Below are 21,618 nucleotides of genomic sequence, written 5' to 3' on the forward strand. Positions count from 1 at the left end.
AAAAATGAGTGTATTCCATGTGCCATACCCAAGAGGTGATCTGAACAGAGGAGGACACCTACACTAACTCCTCTAAACTGAAAGGATTTTTACCACATAATGCTGAGAAGAGAGTGATGGACTATGAAAGAAAGGGAGGGAGAGAGAGAGGGAGGGAGAGGGAGAGAGGAAGGGGGATGGAGAAAGAGGGAGGTTTGGTGTTCCATGCACAGCTGTGACTAAGTTATGCTCAGAATGAGAGAGAGGGAGGAAGGGAAAACCGGATGAGAAGACTCAAAGAGAGGAAAGAGGTGTAACCTGCAATCCTTTAATATGAAAGACGTGATCCCAAAAGAGTCAGCCTTTCAAGCCTTCTCAAAATGAGACTCTTTCAGCTTTTTTTTTACTCATTTTCTAACAGGGGGAATCTCGATCATAATGTAGTTACAAAAAGACAGAAACAAAGTTTCATATATATACAGTATATATATATATTTGACTTTTGATATATGACTCTTAAAAGGTTTTGTGACATTCACTCAATTAGATTACTAAAATCTCAACAAAAAACTTTTGGATAATAATGGTTGCAGCTATTTTAGAGTCTTTTATGTGAGGATTCCTGAAATGTCAAGTGGATGATGGCATTCTGCAAAACAACATCAGTCAAGTGTTGACCTGTTCGAACATTTTAAGCATTTTTTATTGGGAGCACAGTAATAATACATCCCAGAAGTAAATGACAGTTTGAAAGCATACAGTATGGCTGACAATATCAGGTCACAGCATGAAAATTAAGTAAACTATACAAACAACTGCCTCTATATCACCTACACAAATGTCTGCCACTCTTACAGGCTGCACCGGAGCGGGCGGCTACAAAGATCTCCCTGTTTAAGCGTCTTTGGCTGCTTAACAGTAGCTGGTCTGTGGCCAGTCAAACTGCTTCCTTTGGCACACACATGCACACACACACGCGCGCACACACACACGCACACACGCACACACACACACACACACACACACGGAGATCCGTAACTGCTTATGCCAGAACTAATCAAAATTCTGCTGAGGATTCTGCTCTGGTCTCATATTATAAAAGTTGGATTTTGTTAGCCTCTCTGGACACGTTGCATCACACCGGCTGCCTTAAAATATACCTTGAACGTTTCAGCTAACGAAATAGTCAGGGCAGCAATCTGAAGAGGTAGAATACACTGGTCATCATGAGTTATGACGGTTCCTATTTCGCATTCTATAAATACTAATTGTCCTTGCTGTAAGAGAACCGGCTGTTTGACATTTCCCATGACCTCTTCAAAAGAAAAGGTACTTGCCTACTTGTAATGATGTCATAAAAATGGACTTAAAAGATGACACAGGTATGAGACTTATAATGTAGTTACAAAAATAGAAATGAAGTGCATCTAACTTATTAGTTCCAATATGACAGTTATAATACGTTAAAGTTTTTCATTAGCTATCTCCTTGACATTCATTGTTGGTCATAGATAGATAGATAGATAGAAGCAGAAGATCTAACTACATCAAGAGTTAAAAATAAGTCAGTTTCAGTAACTTCCCAGAATTCTCCAAACTGAACACCACACCCTGCACACACTAATGATCTTCTCTCAGATGCAGTCCAGTCATCCTTGTGTGGGTGACCTCAAAAATCTGTGCCTGGTGACCCTCTTAGTTTTACCACATGCTCTTCCTTTGTAGTCGTTTTCTTTGTCACAAATCATTTTCCATTCAGAGTTTTCAAAAGCAGTGACTAACCACCATGAATTTCATTTTACATGTCTTTGATCATGATGAACTGACAAACTGCAGCTGATGTACTTACTATAGCTGAATCCTTAAATACCAATTAACAATAAGATCGCTCCAAAATTAATTTATGCCGACTCATCATAAATGTTTTCATATGCAAAACTTTATTTCAATCTGTAATGTTGTGAAATATTATTAAAATTTAAAATAATTGTTTTCTATTTTGATATATTTAAAAATTTTAATTGTTTAAATTTTTCAGCAGCCAGTTTTCAGTGTCACATGATCCTACAGAAATCATGCTGAATTGGTGCCCCAAAAAATTCTTATTATTATCAATGTTTAAAGCAGTTGTGCTGCTAATCTTTTTGTGGAATCTATGATTCTTTGATGAAAAGAAAGATTTATTTAGAAACAGAAACAGCATTTATTTGAAATGTATTTTTTGTAATATTATAAATGCCCTTACTGTCACTTTGATCAAATTAATGTGTCCTTGCTGAATTAAAGTATTAGTTTCTTTAAAAAAAAACAACTTTTGAAAGGTAGTCCATGTATTATTGTTTACAAAATGGCTGCTTTTAAAGGCATGATCAAAATCACAAGATCACATTAACTTGTGTCTTGTGTACATGGATACGGTCCTAGCAGGGAAATCCTATGGCCTGGCAACCCTGTTCATCACCTGACACACACAACCCATCACCATGGTTACTGCAAGCACAACACACTTCAACCCTAATAAGAAAGAGCAAAGCTGGACTGCAATTAAAATTTGATTTGGGTTCGGGGTGAATCGAGAGCAGACACTCACACACCTGTACAGCTTTGATCCATCTCTCCTGAGGGAAAACACACAATATCTAGCACCTACATTAGGATAATCAGATGTAATTGTGGTTCGTTATATTTAAATGTTAATCTTGCACACAGATAGAAATCTGTATACATTATGATTTAAAATACAATTTTGTATAAATCACCGATATACAATTAATCCATAAGGTAAATTCGATTTTTTTAAAATCTATGTATCCTTTCATTCTACCAAGCAGATTGGTAAAAAAAAACTGAGATTCCTATCGAGTCAAAGGTGATTACCTAACAACTCTTACACAAAAGACCAGCTGGGTGCGTGTGCTGATGTGTCTTCAAGTAATCCCTCAAGCATTTACACAGAAGCTGTTCCCATGACTGGAGAGGAACACCAAACACTATCCCAGAGTTGCCACAAATTCAAAACACTGACAAATCTAAGTAGTGCAGCCTCTGTGAAGTGTAATCCTAAATAAACCCCATCATAAATCCTGATGCCATCCTGATCTGACCCTATATCTAAGCAGGTGTGTGTTTCCCAAAAGCAAGTTCTAAAAGCAAGTAAGTCAACTACAGCATGTAAGCAAATTCCGGTGTTACCAACATAGCTCAATGTTTCAGTTTTGCAAAAACCATAGTTCCAACAAACATTCGCAAACTTATGAGGTTGGAACTACAGCTCTCGACTTGTGGTTAGAAGCAAAGTTTCTTGTTATTATGACGTGTACTGAAACAGATCATGCTCTTGTACACAAGTATATGTTATATAAAGTATATACTGTAGATTGAAACATATATATACTTTAGACTGTCAACAATTAGTAGTACCATTTTTGAAGAATGTGCATGTGCGTATGGGAACCTGTACGTATGATGTAAGAGGGAACTCAAAATAAATCAAACATCAAATAAAGCCAAATGACATGAAACAAAAATAGTGCAGTAGTCCTCAAACAACAGATGTGCGACATGATACAGTTGTGACTAGTTCAATTCTTTGAAGATGCATCATACTATGATAGGTAAAGGGATAGTTCACCCAAAAAGTTGTCATTACTTACCCTCATGTTGTTCCAAACCTGTATGAGTTTCTTTTTTCTACAGAACACAAAAGAAGATATTTTGAAGAACTTTGGTAGCTAGACAATTGACGGTAGCCTACAGTCAAATGTCTGGTTATCAAGATTCATTAACATATCTTCTTTTCTGATCAACAGAAGAAAGAAACTCATACAGGTTTGGAACAACATGAGGTTGAGTAAATTATACTATCCCTTTAGGCAGCAAGCTTTGGCCAGCATGAACATCCAAAAAAAAACAAACACATTTACAGTCCAATCAAATCTAACCCAAGCCATCTTACCTTTATGATTGAAAATTCCCTCCATCTCCATACTGCTGCGGGAATGTGCGATGCAAAGCATGGAACTGGGAACCAGGCCCTCCTGGGCAGGTGAGCGGTCAGTGGTGCGAACCAGACACCAGTCGGGCTTGTCCTGGGGCCGTTCTAACAGCTCCACTGTCTGACCTCTACGCACAGTCAACTCCGATCCGTTACTTGCCATGAAATCGTGGATGACCACCGTCAGCTCTGAGCCACCGGACAACTGTGGAGGAAAGAATAAGCGTCACATTAAAAAAAAAAAATCTCTGATAAAGAAAACAAAAGTGACCTAACTAAGAAAAAAGACAAGTCTAAAGTCAGAACGAACGTACCCACTGGTAATGTGGCATCGCCAATGAGCTCAAAAGGTGAGCCACTGATCTTGAACCTTTACACTCCATGTTTCTACCAAAACAACAGTCCCTATGCCTCAAACATCACACAGGATGACGTTTTGAGTCGAAAACCCCTAACTCCGACAATGCCATATCCTTCAATCTGGAAGACGGAATGACTTTGCCTTCCTTTTTTCTGATCAAAATGAACCTGGTCTACAGTTCATCTCCAGCTCAAGCATTCAGGACTCCAGTGAGGTAAAGTGGCAGGCGTTTGAAGGCTGCTGACACATCCTCGCATTGCCACGGAGATGGAATCAGTCTGAAGGAGTGACGCCTGGCAGGAGGAAGGGAGAGGAGGCAGAGACGGACACAATGTGCCAAGATTTAAAGGAGCAGGAGGCAAATTAATGCTTATTAGAAGTGACGTGCGGGAACTCGTACGCTTCTGGGAGCCTCACCTTTTCACCTCGCCACGAACTGAGAGGGCTCTGTGTGCGTTAAGACGGTTAAAACAGTGAGCCTTTGTGAGGGGTCGTCAGGGTACATGAGTCAATTTGGTGACAGCGAGACTCTTTACGTGTCACAGAGACAGGGAAGAGACCGACATGGAAATGATGGAAATGATAAAGATGGTGCATCCAAGTGTGTTTTGATTCAAGACAGTATCAGCATGTAACGTGTGTTCTTGTAGGAGGCTCGCAATACATATCAGTGACAAAAACATGCACATGTGTGAGGGCGAGTGAGAGGAGAGCTCTGACTGTGAGTGGGAAGATGAGCGTCTGTGCTGCTAAATCCAAAGCAACCAAAGCAACGTTCCCCATTGAGGAACCCTCATTACGTCTGTTGATAATCAGGTTAAAGGAATGTTGGAACTACTGGACTTCCGAACTTCTTGTATGGTTGATTCTTCAATTAGGAGAAATTTTCTGTTCCCTAAAAGGTTTTTATATAAAAAGTGCTTTTACTTAAATGTTTTACACTTAAGAAGTTGAAAAATTATGTTTTCAGTTCATTTAGTATTCATGCAACACTATTTATGAAACTATTGGCTTCTGTAGAGCTGCTTATACAGAAGCTGAATTGGATTTGTTTCATAATTTATAAACTTTGCAACAATAGCACAGCTATTGAACTGAATTGAAACAACATAGATCTAACTTAAGCTGAATAATGTCAGTAGAGCTGTTTTGAAGTCGAAATTGAATTGGAGTCATGTCATAATTTATGAATTTTTTAACATATACTTATTTTCCTGTTTAATAATGTAAAGCTGTAGAAATAGATGACTTGACAAACAAACACATTCCCCAATAATGCTGTCATTACCACCATGCCACACATTTAACATTACAAAAAAGATTACATTTGCTTATCATGGGCCTGAGGAGTCATTTTTACCACAACTGCATGCATAGTGACAGAAATGTAATTCATTCTAAGATGTTTACATAAGGATCATGAGAAACTTTATTACTGTAAGTGTCATTATACCACAGATTATAATTTGAGAATCTACATAACAATCCAACTTTCAAAATACCTAATTAAAAATCCACACCAGCTCACATCATAATTTTAACATAAGAAACATAGTTTTCAGGATTTTTCAAGATTTCAAGTAGTGAAAGTGGCCCTATTTGAAGAATCACCCATATGTGGCCATTGTCACTAAAATGTAATTCCTGGAATAAACTATTCTTTGCAATGTTTAACTATTTTATTGTACACAAGCCAGTGTGGTGCAGCCTGTTGTCTAAGATAGCCTTGCCAGTCAGAGATGAATGTGTTTTTGTTTTGTTTTAATACATTTGACAGAATTTCCAGCAGCTCAGTATTATCTCTGAAGAAGAGCATAAATTCAGGAGAACAAAAACAAGATTATGTTCTTTAAATCTTTGGATCAGATCAAGATGTAGCAATAAAAAACTTTTAACAGAATGTTCATCCAGCAAAAGATGAAGCTTGAAAATGGACATAAATTAAAGAAATGAATTAAAGAGCTAGTTTACCCAAAAAGGGTAAACTCACCCTCATGCTGTTTCAAACTCAAGACTTCCATTCATCTTCAGAACACAGTTGAAGACAATTAATTATACAATTAATATTCTCTTATTATTTTTGTCCATCCATTCTAAGTAGATGCAACCAAAAATCCTGCACTACTTCAACACATGATCACTTTATAATGAACAATTTCATTTAATGTATTATTTACATAAACATTGATAAACCCACATACGTAGAGCTCATCAAATATAGTAAACCCACTTTTACAATGTCTACAACTTTTTTGTGAAAATTTGGGTTGCATAGACTTTCAGTCTCATTAGTTTGGAACGACATGAGGGTGAGTAAAATTTTCATTTTTGGGTGAACCACGCCTTTAAGAACTTGATTTTAGACTTGATTTAGAAGTGATTATAAGCTTCATTATGACGGTCTTTGAATGTGATGCAACAAAAAAGTCTTTGAACCACATCAGCAAGTTTAAGTTGGTAAAACCCATCAAATCTGTTTTTTAGGGTGAGGCTAAAACATTCAGTACAGACGTTAAACCATTTTCCTTGTCTGAAAACTCTACAGGTCTAAACATGCCACCAAAACACCAGAGCTGAACAGCAGGTGTAGCATGGCACTTTTAGACTAAGGACAACAGACTTTCACACTCACCTTGTCGCTATCCAGTGTGTTCTGGGAGGTGCGGGAGGCGATGGAGATGGTGTCTGGTTGACTGCTTGCATCACCCTGACTGTCTAGGTCCTCTACATCCCTGCTATTCAATATGATAGACATCAGTTAAATAGACATCAGTTAAAAGTACCAATTTACCAAAGAAAAGCTTTTCCACCCTGGTTTGACAGCCACTGTCAAAGACAACATACTGATATGCATAAAATGAGTTTCTTCAGCTGGAGCTTATTCGTAGATCCAGAGATCCATACTCTTATCAGGCTATGGATTGATGTGATTGGTTGACATACCGTTTGCCCTTGTGTTTGGTTGCAGTGGCTTTGGGAATGTGAATTGGCTCCTTGAGTGCCCCCCGTAAATGGATGGTACGCTCCTGGATAACTTCACGTACATGTTTGATCCAATCCTGTTTGTTTTCAATACAGGAAGCCTGGGGGGTGCATTGAATACAACCAAACATCAACAAACCTCTCTTTACACAACAGACATACATAGCTATTATAATTGTCAAAGCAGGCAATCAGAGTTGAAATGACGTCAAACCATTTAATTCGTTCTAATCTTTTATCAAAATATAATAACTTGCTCTGCTTCTAAATGTTCTTGATTACAAATCCCTCTTATTTTTCAACTCATCGCCTTCAACCACCTGTCAATAAAACTCAATCACGATTCAATTTGTTCTCAAAGGATAAAATCAATTCCCATCCATCCTACATTTCACTTGGGAATACGTCAGATTACGCAAGATGGGAGCAATGTTTAGTGATTTCAATTGTAAACCAGGCTAAAAGTGTGAACATGAGAGCATCCATGTGTGTATCTACATGTGAGAACACATGGAGTGACACATGATTCATTCCATGATTCAATGATGTCTGCAGAGATGAAGGGCAACCATTCAGAGACACAAGTTACATAAGGGATTACTTAAAGTACTTAAAAATCTAACAACATGATTTTATACAATGGCATGACTCAAGCCAGATCTACAGTACATGAACATTCAAAACTTGAAAACATATCCACTTATCCGATCTATTTCAAGGACCCTAGAATGAGTGATACTCTTTATTTTATAACAAAGACTATTGGAAAGTTCCATTTGATTTGAGATAAAGGACAACTTTTTCAATAATGAAACATGCTTACATGCTGAGCAAGTTAGTAATGTTTGGATGTAAATAAACTTGATAAGCAAAGAAAACATTTATTAGAAGCCAAAAATTAGTGCTAGTTCTGCTGAAACAACTGAAAACATCTTCGATGAAGTATCAATTTGGAATGCAAATCATACCTTTAGGACAATTTTGTTGTCTGAGGTAGGTGTCCGTCCAACCCAGAGGGCAAATTTACATGGATCTCCTTCCACATGTTCAGTAACTCCTAGTTCTGAGGTCTAGGCAGAGAAAAACAAAACAAAAAAAACATTAAGTATGGCCATCCTTAATCTGTAATCAGGCAAGCATTTTTTGTTAAAGTCCCCCTGTGGTGAAAATCCAGCTTTTAATGTTGTTTATATGTTTTTAATATGCTTTAAGACAAACCATGTGCAAATTCATAAGTCAACACCATTGCTGAGTATTTTCTCCTTAAAACTGCAGTGAACCAAAGACATTCTCAAAAACGCAGTTTGAAATCGCTGGTGTTTCTGACGTCACAAACTACCTTGTAACCAATCACGTCAACAAGTGGATCTCTGAGCTGGAGTGAGTGAGCGGAGGCGGGTCTAATTTGCATATTCATAGAACCGCGTATACTAAATGAGGCAAGGGTGTAGAGTTACATTCAAGCTATTTTAAGGCATGAATTTTTTTTATAAATTATAATTAAAGGATAAAATTATTGACTACAGGGGGACTTTAAGTAATTGATAACAAAATTAAAAGAAAACACATACCATAAGCTTGCTCTTGTAGAGGTACTTGCTTCTGCCGTTGGAGTCTTTGACGTCCTTGCTGAAGATGAGGGACATCTCAAAGAGGAAGAGGTGCCGCTCTCTGCCCTTACGGATCAGAGTCTTTGGATCCCAAACCTGGAATGATTCTTGCAGAATCAACTCACCCTGAGACTCAATGTTCTCATCAAAACCTGAAAGGACAGGAGGCAGAGTAAGAGACAGTGATGAGAGAGAGTGGTTGAACAATGATATACGGTTCAAATGATGGTTTGGGTTTGGTTTAACAAGCTGTGTGTGTGTATGTGTGTGTTGTGTTACTCACCATCCAGCATGCTGAGGTGCATGGCATCATTTGCTCTCTTGGGCACACTGAGCATGACCTCCAGACCATCTTTAATTTCTCCTTTACCTTCCTCACAGCACGTCAATAGTTCCTATGTACAAACATAACAATTGTACTTGTACATTTGAAGATAAACATTGAAGAGTTTGTGCTTTAATGTGAATTTTGTAATAAGACATTATTGTTAGCATGCGGTGGAGCATCTCTTTCTTTTCTTTTTTAAATATATTTACTGAATAAGTAAACCCTGTTGAAAAACCATGTTGAATTCCATGCTGGCCCAGGCTGGTTAGTGCTGATATACTGCTGGTCTAGCTGGTGGACCAGCATAGTCATGCTTTTCTAAAGCAAAACGGAGCTGGTGAAGCTGGTTCACTAGCATGGTCTTGTGGGGTTGAGTGTGTGTAAGCCAGATGTCTGTCTGCAAGCAGTGTTTTGGGACAAGCATTGTTTTTGCTTGTATACTTCTATATTTAACACATTAATGAAGTAAAGGAAAAACAATATAAGATTAAAACATGATTAATTGTAATATATGATAATAACTTTGTTTTGCTTTATTTTGATGGTCCCTTTAACACATTCTATTGACTATAAGTGACATTGCACCTACATGTCTACTAACTCTCATTAGAGTTTTAGTAGAGTATTAGTAGACTGGTAGGTTTAGGGTTAGAATAAGTTGACAAGTACTTGCAAAGTTACTTATAGTCAGTAGTGTCTGCTGGGGAGCATCACAATAAAGAGTTTGGTTTAAGTCTGTGCTCAACTTCTTTGCTTTATTTGTGTAGAAACTGCATTTCATCTTTGCTGAGATTGTTTCAATTATAGTAGAAACACACCTTTAGCAGCAGCTGATACTTGGTGATCCTCTGAACCGGTTTAATAAGGTATGATGAGATGGAATTGGCCAGCCTGTGCCTTTGTTGGATTTCCTGCACACATACAAACACAAAAAGACTTTTAATTAAAACGACAAACATCTTTCACACACACATCCTAAAAGCTTGCTGGAAAACAATCATGATGAAACCATTTATCTTTAGCCTTTTTATTCTTATATAGCTTCTTGATAGCAATTTTGCAAAAACAGAGCTCAAGGTTAAAACCATTCATCAGAGTGAAAGAAGAGTCCGTCTGTTCTGATTGCCTGGCAACAGTTTAACAGTGAGGCATCACTAACCCCCCCTCCCCCAAACACACAGGACACACACCCTCTCTCTAAGACCTCCACCTACCAGCTCAAGAACAGAACTGCTCAACAGACCACAGAAACCTTACACACACACTCAAATACATATACACATTAATGGAGACACACGATAATACTACGGCAAATACACAATGTCACATACATATTCATATAAACACCCACATTCTCTGTGAAATACGCACAAAAAGTGTTGTATAATCTGAATAAATAAACCAAACTTCCTTGATTCAAGTGTATAAAAGGGATACTTACACAGAATCATATGCCCTTTAATAATGCTTATGTAAGGAATTGTATGATTAGTTTTGCTTAGTACTCACATCAAAATAGGCCCCTGCGTGTTCCAGAATCAGCTGAGTGGAGTCAGGCTTGTTCTTACAGTAATTCACGTACATCTGAAACTTATCCGCCTGAAAAAAACCACCCAAAAAACAACAGCTAATCATTTAAACATATAAAACACCATTTTTTACCCAAATATGTTCTATTTTTTTTCCATTTATAATAAGTGGAGTCTCTTTTAAAATGATAACTATTATCAGAACGTTTTAAATAAATGCTGATTCAAGAGACACTTCAAGAGATTAGTGAAATAAATATTTGTGTGAAACAATTAGCTGTGATAGTTTCAAAAATGTGATCAATAATTCTTTTCCCTTACTGTACCACTGTACCAATAAGGGAATCAGTTACAATCAGTTACAGTTACAATAGTCCATGAACTGCTTTTAACAGTTACAGATATGGGTAGCACTTTGTTTTACAGTAATGAGTGAGTTTAAATATCATCAAGATTTGTATTTAATCATTTAAAATTTGCATTTATTTAGGCAAATACAGTTAATATATATTAATATATATTATTCCTGTGATGGTAAAGGGCAAAGCTGATTTTCAGCATCATTACTCCAGCTTTCAGTGTCACATGATCCTTCAGAAATCATTCTAATATGTTGATTTGGTGCTCAAGCAAAAAGTGTTTACTACAATGTAATGCATCCTTTCTAAATGAAAGTATTAATTTCTTTAAAAGCAATCTACTGACCCTAATCTTTTGAAAGGTAGTGAATGTAGTATGTATGTATAATAACTATGTACTAACCATGAACACTAAACCAAAACTTAACCAATTTTAAGTCCAAAAAGTTACCTTACTGTACTGTATATTACTCAGTAATTATTCTTTGTATTTAAACTGTAAGTGTATGTGCTGTAAAATACAGTGCAATCCAGATGTGTTCTAATAATCAGATTTAATGTCAACATAATGTTACACTAGTGTAGTGCACTTCTTGATCAGATTATCTCTAGCACACTGACACACTCACCCATGTGACGAAACAGTGACCCACATCCTCTGGAAGCTGCTCATATTTTTCCAATTCTTTAAGGAAAATGCTGAGGAAAGGACAAAGAAGGGCATAGGGAAATGGTAAGTAAAGAAAGATCACAATTCAATAATTCTGAGAACTGCAATTCATTAGGTTCACTGACTTGTGATGGAACTCTAATAGGTCTTGCATGTTGCCGAAGATGATGTGCTCTTTGTTGACAATCCCTGGGGGAATCTCTTCCACACCACTGCTCATCTCCCACAGATAAGTCTGAAACACACACACACACATTTAGAATTCTTTCCAACAATGTGATAAACTAATGCTATCAAAACAATGAAACACACCTTCCATAATTCAGTTTACATAGTTCTGAAATGGAAAATATGGAAATATGGACTTTTCTTTATAGGAATAATTTGCTCTGATATTAATAAAAAAAATGTTTTTTTACCTGCACAGCCTTAATTATGTCAACAGAAAATAAAAGTAATTTCTGAAGTGGGGAACATTCTCCCAGTATAATAATTGTCATCAAATTGACTTTAATTTGATGAAAATTATTATGGAAACAACATTGATTGTGCTTTTGTCTTCAAAATAATGTGTCTCAAAAAAATAAAATAAAGCAGGCCATTTATTAAGAAATTAAAAATTGTCAATTTTGAGCATGTTTTTACAGTTTTGCAATTTATTTTAAAGGGTTAGTTCATCCAAATATTTTGTCATTAATTACTCACCCTCATGTCGTTCTAAACCCCCGGAACACATTCATCTTTTTAATAAAATCTGAGAGCTTCATTGACTGCCTAAGCAACTGCCACTTTTAAGCACCAGAAAGATAGTAAAGACATCATAAAAGTAATCCATGTGACCCAAGTTGGTTTAACCTCAGTTTTATTAAGCGACACGAGTGCTTTGTTCACGCATGCGTCATGGAGCTTTCATGAAAGCGTTCTCGTGAACGCACTCATGTTGCTTCATAAAATTGAGGTTAAACCACTGGAGTCACATGGATTACTTTTATGATGTCTTTTTCTTTCTAGGGTTGAAAGCTGTAGTTGCATAGGCTGTCAATGGAGGGACAGAAAGCTCTCAGATGATGAGACAGCATGAGGGTGAGTAATTAATGTCAAAATCTTTTCTTTTTTTGGGGGGAGAATTAACCCTTTAAAATGACTGTTTGTCAAGTCTTGTGACATATACCTGTATTAATCAGAATTCTGGGTCATAAACACAATATTATCCAAAACATACACAGTAACTGAATATTAACGTAATAAAAGTAATTCTGGGTGCTACAATAGAACAAGAAGAAATTAAAGGAACATACAATATACATAAATCAATATACAGACGGGTTAAAGCACCCTTGAACATGAACTTCAGTTTTTGCTTTTGCATGTTGCTGTCCTAGACGTGAATGAGAATAAATGAGCTGATTAAATTACTGTGCACAATTACTAAAATGCATCATAACAAATGAATCACTGACAGTCTTTCCCAGAAAATAATAGAGGAAAAACAATGCACATGTATTATTTTCAGGAATATGATTACATGTCTATTCCGAAGCGCATGAATATTCCCATTTGGATTAAAAATGATGCATATAAACATGGTCAGTGTTTTAATGACACTCACTCTTTTTATGAGATCAAACAGTAGCTATTCTTGGAGAAACTGGATTGTTTTTGGGCTGAACTGCAGTGAATACATTTATAGCACATGGCTTTTGTGATCTGTCCAAAGTGGACATTGGTGTACCACACCCTCGAAATGTCGGTCCGTAAGGAGCAGATCGTGACAAAAACACTTACATCCATACACTCCCGCAGGTCTCTCACATATGTCTTCTCGGTCTGAATGAGCTCCGCCATTATAAACCTGAAAGAGGGCAATGCAACAGAGACCTATTGTCAACATTTGTTTGAAAGCACAATGCATCTGGGAGGGGTTTCAATCTGGTATAAAACCATCAATAATGAAAACATTTAGTTGTTTATTTTAGTATAAATATATTCAAGGGTGTTTCCTCACAAAACAAAATAACTAAAGTTGGACTTTCTTCAAATGAAGCGTTCTCTTTTAGCACTTCCTGCCGTTGGCTTGTTATCATTTAATCAGGTTTAAAAGACGTACTCTTTTCTCCGGGCTGATTTGCGTTTCTCTTCATTGAGTTCATGGTTGACGTCTCTGAGTTTGACCTCTGCACCAGGAGCACTGGCTGGGATGATGTCCAACTGCAGATCTTTACTCTGAAACCCCGAAAGAAATCTTTTAATGGTCAGAAATCACCGTTCTTTCATAGATTAACATGGTTAATGACTCTTACAGCAAAGGTATTGTTCATCCACACTCCAGCCATGCAGGCCACATCAACACACTCACTCACTCTCACAGCCCTCTCACCGCTTTGTTGGAGTCAGTGGACAGGCCGAGAGCTTTCTCCAGGCAGGAACGGTACTTGTCCATGCGAAGGGAAAAGTCACGGTAGCGTTTGTCCACCGAGGCGACCCATTTCTGAATCTCGCTCGCATGGGCGTGGCCTTTCTCACAAAAACCATCAGCCAGCTGGATCAACAACTTTACCCGCTCTTTGGTTTGCTGAAGAGAGAGAGAGAGAGAGAGAGAGAGAGCGAGAGAGAGAGAGAGAGAGAGAGAGAGAGAGAGAGAGAGAGACCTGCAGTGATTCCACAGATCAAGTCAAGTCACCTTTATTTATATAGCGCTTTTTACAATACAGATTGTTTCAAAGCAGCTTTACAGAGATAATAGGAAAATAATGCAACAAAGTTTCTTTCCAGAAGAAAATAGCATCACAGTCCAGCTTAAGTAAGTTCAGTGATGTTTCATTTTTGTTGTAAAAAGTTATTCATTTAGTTCATTTATGTATATATATATCAGAGTGTAAACATGGGAGGTGTATTGTGGGTTGTTAAACCTGTAACATGCTAAGAATCACAGTTGTAGGATGAACTTTGGATGAAGTTGTAGGAATAGTTCACCCAAAATGAAAATGTTGTCATCTTTTACTCACCTGTATTATCCAAAGTTTTTATTGTAATATTGCAATATTTATTATAATGATTTATCCATTACCCTCTTAATCTTTAATCAAAATAGCTTCCCCTCCCTCTGGCAGCGACATCTCTTCCCTTCTCTGATGACATTTACTTGCACGAGTGCGGGACGACCTGTCACTCACATGAGATCGACCAATATCAAACCACAACTTAAATATTTGAGACATACCTTGGCTGTAATCTGGAATTCCTCATGTTCTTTCAGCAGTTCCTGTGTGTGGTGTATTGTGGAGCCTGTAGAGGTGTGTGTGGATAGGTAAAACTCTCCTGTATCGTGGATCCACTCCAAAGCCTACAGAAAAGAGTCAAAATGACAAGTCAAAAAAGATGTGAATATGTGCATATGTGTGTTTGTGCAACAATGTTTTTCTAACCTTGTGGGAGCAGTTTTTGAAAATGGCTTCAAAAGAATACCAGTAAAGGGACAAAACAAGCTGTCTTCAAGTTGTATTTCAGGGTTAGGTTTAGTTCATAGAACTTATAATTAGCTTTTATTAACAATAGATAGTCCGGGCGGACACGGATATCTAAATAAGCCAGTGTATAGACCTGAGCATGTGTGTATGTTATACTCCCATTTGTCCACAAGAGGGAGTGAGATCTTTAAAAGTGCTCTTGTTCATTTTGAAACACATATTTTTAAAAGTAACCAATTTCAGAATAGGTCTGATTGTTTGGGTTGCATTGTGTGCAACCTCAAAGTAATACTAATATTCATAGAAAAAACGACTACTACAGCAGAAAACTGTGTGGTCAAACTAAAGTCCTTCCTAAACGCTTAAAATGTGAAACGAAGAGAGAAACTCCATCGAGTACCACAGACTTCCAGAAACCCTACACTGTAATTACGCAACTTGATACCATTTTAGTTATTTTCTAGACAGAAAGTTTTTGAAGGTTGTGATACATGACAGTTAACTACTGTCAAGTTTATATAGCAGTCAGTCACGCAAACCACTGAACACTTGACCTGACGTGCTTCTGTTATTTGAGACTCCAGAAATACTTGTTGTGGTCTGCGGCAGCTTCTAGTCAATTCTGTATGATTTGATCTCGAATAGACGGTTGAACTGAATTTCTTGAGAATGAATTTATGTCTGTGGAATGCTAGTGTCAGCCTCAGATTAATACTAGCGTCAACCTCAGATTACATTTATGATGCATAAAAGCTTTTCAGAATTACAAGCTCTACTTTGTTTGGCTGAATTTGTGCAAGATTCTGAAGTCAGGGTGCACAGGTTTGAGACATTTAATTGAAAAAATAAAAAATAAAAAAATAAATACATTTAAGCATGTTGCAGACACTAACATAATGTATGGTGCATTAAAAATAAACATCATAATGTCTGGTTCCTGGGAATTGAACCCATGACCTTGGTGTCTAGCACCATGCTTTCCTAGTATGTCAGACCATTTTACTTTCAGAAGAACTTAAATGCAACACTATCATTAATGGTATGTGGGTGAATTACATCTGTCTATGTATGTAAGATGTAAAAAAAAAATTTCTTGAAGAAATCTGTGTTTAAGTACCTGCCAAGCAGAGGTTATGCTACAAATTATCATTGTCTGTCACTTTTATGGACTAGGATTGTCAAATATATATTGTCAAATATTGCAATTGTAATTTAGCTTTTGAAAAGGGAACACTAATAACTACTACTAAAAATGATAACAACAAAATATATGTATAAAAAATTTGATAAAAAGTCAAAATGGACATAATTGGCGTAAGTCGATGTTATGACATAAAAAGTCATGAGATAAAGTCGAAATAATGAGATACTAAGTCATAATTTTGATAAAACAATACATTTTTTTTAATAATAATACAGTAAATAGCAATATCCTGTAAACTATTCCTTTTTCCTTTTCCCCTGTTTTTGGGACGGCATGACAACAGTACCTTACTATTAATAGATCTTAATTTTGATTAGTTGCCCAAATTAATGGTTAGCATCAGCCTTTGTAAGGAAATCTTTCTTTTCCTTTTCATTTGTTCTTCTTTATTTTCTGTAAAGCAATACTTATACAGAAATTCAGAAATTGCATTTTTTCACTTTATTTTTCGTTATATCTGTGCAAGCAAGAGAGTGTTGTGACACTGACAGGCACACACTGTCTTCAAACTCATGCCGGGTTTAGACTACACGATATCAGCCGATTTTGGCACAATCCGTTTGATGTAGAGTGTCGTGGACATCAGGACGCAACAATCGATCGTTTTATCTCGTATAGTGTGTGTGATAGTGGATGACAACTGATGCCGACATTTCAGGACATAACAACAGACATAGTACCTTACTACAACAAAAAAAGAACAAGATGTGACATTAACCAATAGGAGCACAGAAGCACTTCCATAAACAGCTTTAAACATGGCGAAACGAAAGAGAGAAACAATGGTATTTATTGGTGCTATTATGCAATGGAGGCAAGATTCATGGATATATTACCTAAAGTTCTCCTTGGAGGATTATACAGTCCTCTCCATACATTCCAGGAACGTGTCCACTGTCAGGTTTTCTTTCTAATTTTGAGCTTTACTGGTGACAAGACAGCCAGTAGAAAACACGCCGCATCGGTAGCCATTGTTTGTTTACGCTCTTATTTCTGGAAGTCAGTCACTAGTTCTACTTCTCAATGACATCAGGCAACGTGTAGTCTTGTCCACGACACAAGAATTGTCAAAATCACATAATCTGAAATGTCGTTTGGTCTGAGCCCGGCATTAGATGCACCTCCTCACAAACCGGCCCTCTCTGTCTGAGTTGGTGGGTGTTGTGGTATTTGACCACAGTTTGGACCAGACTATATGCTGAGCTAAAAGACAGATTCTAGATTAGACTGGTACTGACCTGTTTGGTGCTGCGTTCAAACACCACATACTGCTGACACTGGTCAAGCCTCCTCTTCCTCATGGTCCAGAAGTGCAGAACCCGGTTCTCCCGCTGCAGCAACTCATTTAGGATGTCTGTAGGACACAGGGACAGAATCAGAAACACAGAACATACCTGAACCCTGGATTCATGACAATAAATCATGCTAATCAAAAAGCAAATAATGGTTCACTTCAGTCCTAATTGTGGCTTAACATTTTGCCCTTTAAACCAATCACAAAACGAGGATGTAGTCTTACTCTTGACTTGTTGTTCAGGGGCTTTGACATGTGCGAGCATTCCCGGCATGTTCACGCTGTTTCTGTGCAAGTACTTGAGGAAGACATCAGCGTTGCGTCTGGCTAGTGTGCATGCCTTCAGAGAAAAAAAAAAAGTCAGTTATGAGTAAATTCGCACAAAAAGTTTGATCAGAACGCTACTTGAGAACTTCAGTGCATGTGTGTATGGGCTCGGTACCTTGAGAAAGGCCTCTTTCTGCTCCAGGTGTTTACTGATCATTGGAGTCACGTGATCAGACTCCGAGTTTGGTCCCAGTTTATCAGTCCCTCCACACCAGTCTTCCTCTCGTTTGTATTCTTGCTCCAAACTTTCCAGCACACTACACACCTGTAGAACACACACATGTAGGTAAAAATAGACAGTATTATTCGGATATTTAAATGCAAAATTACATTTCCGCCACATAAGAGAAAAAAAAAATTGATTTGGCAAATCATGATTATGACATAAGCAAACATTATGAGATAAAAAGTGGAAATTATACATTACTAAATCATACTTATAAAAACAAACTTTGTCATAATTTTGACTTTTTATCTTATAATTATAACATAATTTTGTTTTATATCATAATTATGAAAATGTATAAATTAAAATTAAACATAATAATTGTAACACAGTATGTCTTAATATTAGTATTTCACAATTTAACATTTTTATTTAATTTACATGATTTACTGAACCTTTATATTACTTCTATTAAAGTAAAGTCTATATTATTACTATTAAAGTAGGATTTAAATTCTAAATTTACTTTAGTAAAAAAATAAATTCTATGAGTATGTTTTTTTGTTTTTTTTTATGTCCACAATGTTGAGTTAACTTAGAAAAAAACATTAAACAAACAAAATTTTAAACATATTTAACATATGTGACCCTGGACCACAAAACCAGTCATGAGTATTTTTTTAAAAATTGATATTTATACATCATCTGAAAGCAGGATAAATAAGATTTCCATTGATGTATGGTTTGTTAGGATAAGACAACATTTGGCCGAGATACAACTATTTGAAAATCTGGAATCTGAGGGTGCAAAAAAATCAAAACATTGAGAAAATCGCCTTTAAAGTTGTCCATTAATGTACGCGATTTTGCTGCATCCACTCACAAAAATATTTTTTTTTATATATTTACAGTAGGAAATTTACAAATTATCTTCATGGAACATGATCTTTACTTAATATCCTAATGATTTTTGGCATAAAAGAAAAATCGATAATTTTGACCCATACAATGGCTATTGCCACAAATATACCCGTGCGACTTGTGACTGGTTTTATGGTCCAGGGTCACATACTATAGACATTAGCGCTAAAATAAATAAGAGACTGAGGTCAAACCATCACAGGATCACTATCAAGACAAGCTCACTGACCTGCTCTGATGTCTTGTAGAAAGCCACCGAGGCATTGACCAGTTTGAGGCGGTCTTCCATCTTCAGCATGAGCTGCTGCCAGTGAGACGCCACCTTCTCCGCGCAGTCACGGATCATGTCCATGTCGTAGTGATTGGCCTGTAGCAGAGCCTCTGCCTTCTGCTGCACCTGCAGAGCACTCTGATGGGTTTTCTGCGGGGAAGGAAAAGTGAAAACAAGAAGAGAAAGCAAAAATGACCAAAATTGACAGAAAATGACAATTATTTTTATTGCAAGTCACACATAAGTGACAGCAAAACAAAACAAGACAAAAGACAAAAAACAAAACAAAAGAAAACATCAAAACGAAACAAAAAAACATCAAACAAAACAAAAAACAAAACAAATAAAAACAACATACCATAAAACAATGTAACATAACACAATGTAACATAACACAACACAACATAACATAACATAACATAACATAACATAACATAACATAACATAACATAACATAACATAACATAACATAACATAACATAAAACAACAGAACGTAACATAACTTAAAACCACATAACATAACATAACATAACATAACATAACATAACATAACATAACATAACAACAGAAAACAGTGTGTACATGTTGTTTTTTGGTACCTCAATAGCATGCTGAAACTGCTCATGTTCCCGCTGTAACTGTTCTGCCTCCTGCAGGGAACTGGCTGTGATGAGACCGGCATTGAGCATCGACTCCCCATTACGGATCCAGCCCAGTACCTGAAACACACATAAACAAAGGATTTAAAAGGGGCATGCAAGATTTTCGATCAAAGTCTAATTTTCTCCACAGTCCAAAAAGTTTTTTGTTTTTTAATTAAGTTTAGTCGGCCAATCAGATCATACTGCACTTTTTGGAAGGAGGGTCTTCATAGAGACAGGAACGTTAAAGAGTGTTACTGAAAGACTGGGAAGAGAGGTGCTGCAATAATGTAAAATGTATATAAAATAATGTGTGTTTTTTTTTTTACCATTCAAGCATGAAAACCTATTCTTGTAGATCCCAAAAATAAAATCAAGATATAAAAAAAGGACATAGTATGACCCCTTTAACACTTGACCAGGCCCAGACAGAATCTGCAGACTTCAGGGTTCTGTAAAATGGATTTGTAACGTGATAAAGTATGTTAAAGGCCCACTGAAGTGCCTTGTAGCGCAGCCCTGTATGATGCATTGACGTCATTTCCAATGAAACAGGAAGCTAAGACGGGACATACTGAATTGCTCCTCCCCTTTTCAAATAACCAATAGCGTTTAGTTTACCTCACAGACTGCAAGTCATACTTGACAGGACCATAGAAGTGAATCTGAGCGCTGATGATACATTGGATTCAATAGTAGTGTGAATAAATTCTAGCCATTTCATTCTTAACCAACGTACAGTTGAAAAACGGAATAAAACTCGAGGGCTTGAGCAACCGAACACACATCTCCAACCCATATTGCTCTGTGACATGTCAACGGTCGCTTTGGCCAGGTGGTATTTATAGCATAGGGGGCGGAGCTTTAGATTCTAGAGAGCATTTGATTGGACAGAAGATGTGATGAGAAACTGAATTCTGCGGTGGTAAAAATCCGTGATCCATTTTAGCGGAAGTGAGAAACTTTTGTCTTTGTTTTGGAATAAACCAGCTTATTCATAATCTTAAAGGGGTCATCGGATGCAAAATTCACTATTATATGGTGTTTGCATATAAATGTGTCTTTGCAGTGTGTGGACAACCACCATATAATGGAAAATTTTTTATTTTTTTTCCTCAAAAAGCCTAAACACTCTCAATAATCAAGCCGTTTGGATTTTCATGCTCCGCCCACACCAATGACGGACTGTTCCGTATCAGCATATTTCCGCCCTCAGCCATTTCTATACTGTCCACCAAGGCAACACTCAACGTGTCTTGTGGCAACACGCCCCATGGAAGAGAAGGGTGGCGTGAGCAGTTGCTCATTTTCATTTAAAGAGACATGCACCAAAACGGGTCGCTGTGAACGAAGCTGTTTTTGAGGAGGTAAAAAGGGTGTTGTTTTACACAACCATTGAGGAATTTTTAAGTATGTTACAAACTTTACATGAAAACCCTAAAGAATCATACCAATTTGTGGAAAATGGGCATTCGATGACCCCTTTAAGGCTAACATATTTATACTAAAAGCTA

The 21,618-nt window shown here is 37.0% G+C and overlaps 1 protein-coding gene across 5 annotated transcripts in view; it reads right to left on the minus strand.

The window, feature by feature from the left end:
• triob (trio Rho guanine nucleotide exchange factor b) overlaps positions 1 to 21,618 on the minus strand; it is a 153,504-nt gene that overhangs the window by 25,443 nt on the left and 106,443 nt on the right. For 3 of the 5 annotated variants that reach the window (XM_084088831.1, XM_084088829.1, XM_084088833.1), the window contains exons 17-35: positions 20,063 to 20,182; positions 19,421 to 19,612; positions 18,220 to 18,369; positions 18,003 to 18,117; positions 17,722 to 17,837; positions 15,033 to 15,155; positions 14,190 to 14,384; positions 13,920 to 14,035; positions 13,598 to 13,664; positions 11,938 to 12,047; positions 11,772 to 11,841; positions 10,764 to 10,853; positions 10,073 to 10,165; positions 9,210 to 9,321; positions 8,888 to 9,078; positions 8,285 to 8,386; positions 7,278 to 7,417; positions 6,967 to 7,069; positions 3,935 to 4,178 (exon numbers count right to left, since the gene is read on the minus strand). In XM_084088831.1, coding sequence (XP_083944957.1) covers positions 3,935 to 4,178; positions 6,967 to 7,069; positions 7,278 to 7,417; positions 8,285 to 8,386; positions 8,888 to 9,078; positions 9,210 to 9,321; positions 10,073 to 10,165; positions 10,764 to 10,853; positions 11,772 to 11,841; positions 11,938 to 12,047; positions 13,598 to 13,664; positions 13,920 to 14,035; positions 14,190 to 14,384; positions 15,033 to 15,155; positions 17,722 to 17,837; positions 18,003 to 18,117; positions 18,220 to 18,369; positions 19,421 to 19,612; positions 20,063 to 20,182 — 2,449 coding nt within the window. The remainder of the gene's footprint in view (positions 1 to 3,934; positions 4,179 to 6,966; positions 7,070 to 7,277; positions 7,418 to 8,284; positions 8,387 to 8,887; positions 9,079 to 9,209; positions 9,322 to 10,072; positions 10,166 to 10,763; positions 10,854 to 11,771; positions 11,842 to 11,937; positions 12,048 to 13,597; positions 13,665 to 13,919; positions 14,036 to 14,189; positions 14,385 to 15,032; positions 15,156 to 17,721; positions 17,838 to 18,002; positions 18,118 to 18,219; positions 18,370 to 19,420; positions 19,613 to 20,062; positions 20,183 to 21,618) is intronic. The other 2 variants (XM_084088832.1, XM_084088830.1) reach the window with 1 other exon arrangement.

Source organism: Abramis brama (assembly GCF_963993115.1).
Source record: "Abramis brama genome assembly, chromosome: 17".
Taxonomy (NCBI): Eukaryota; Metazoa; Chordata; class Actinopteri; order Cypriniformes; family Leuciscidae; genus Abramis; species Abramis brama.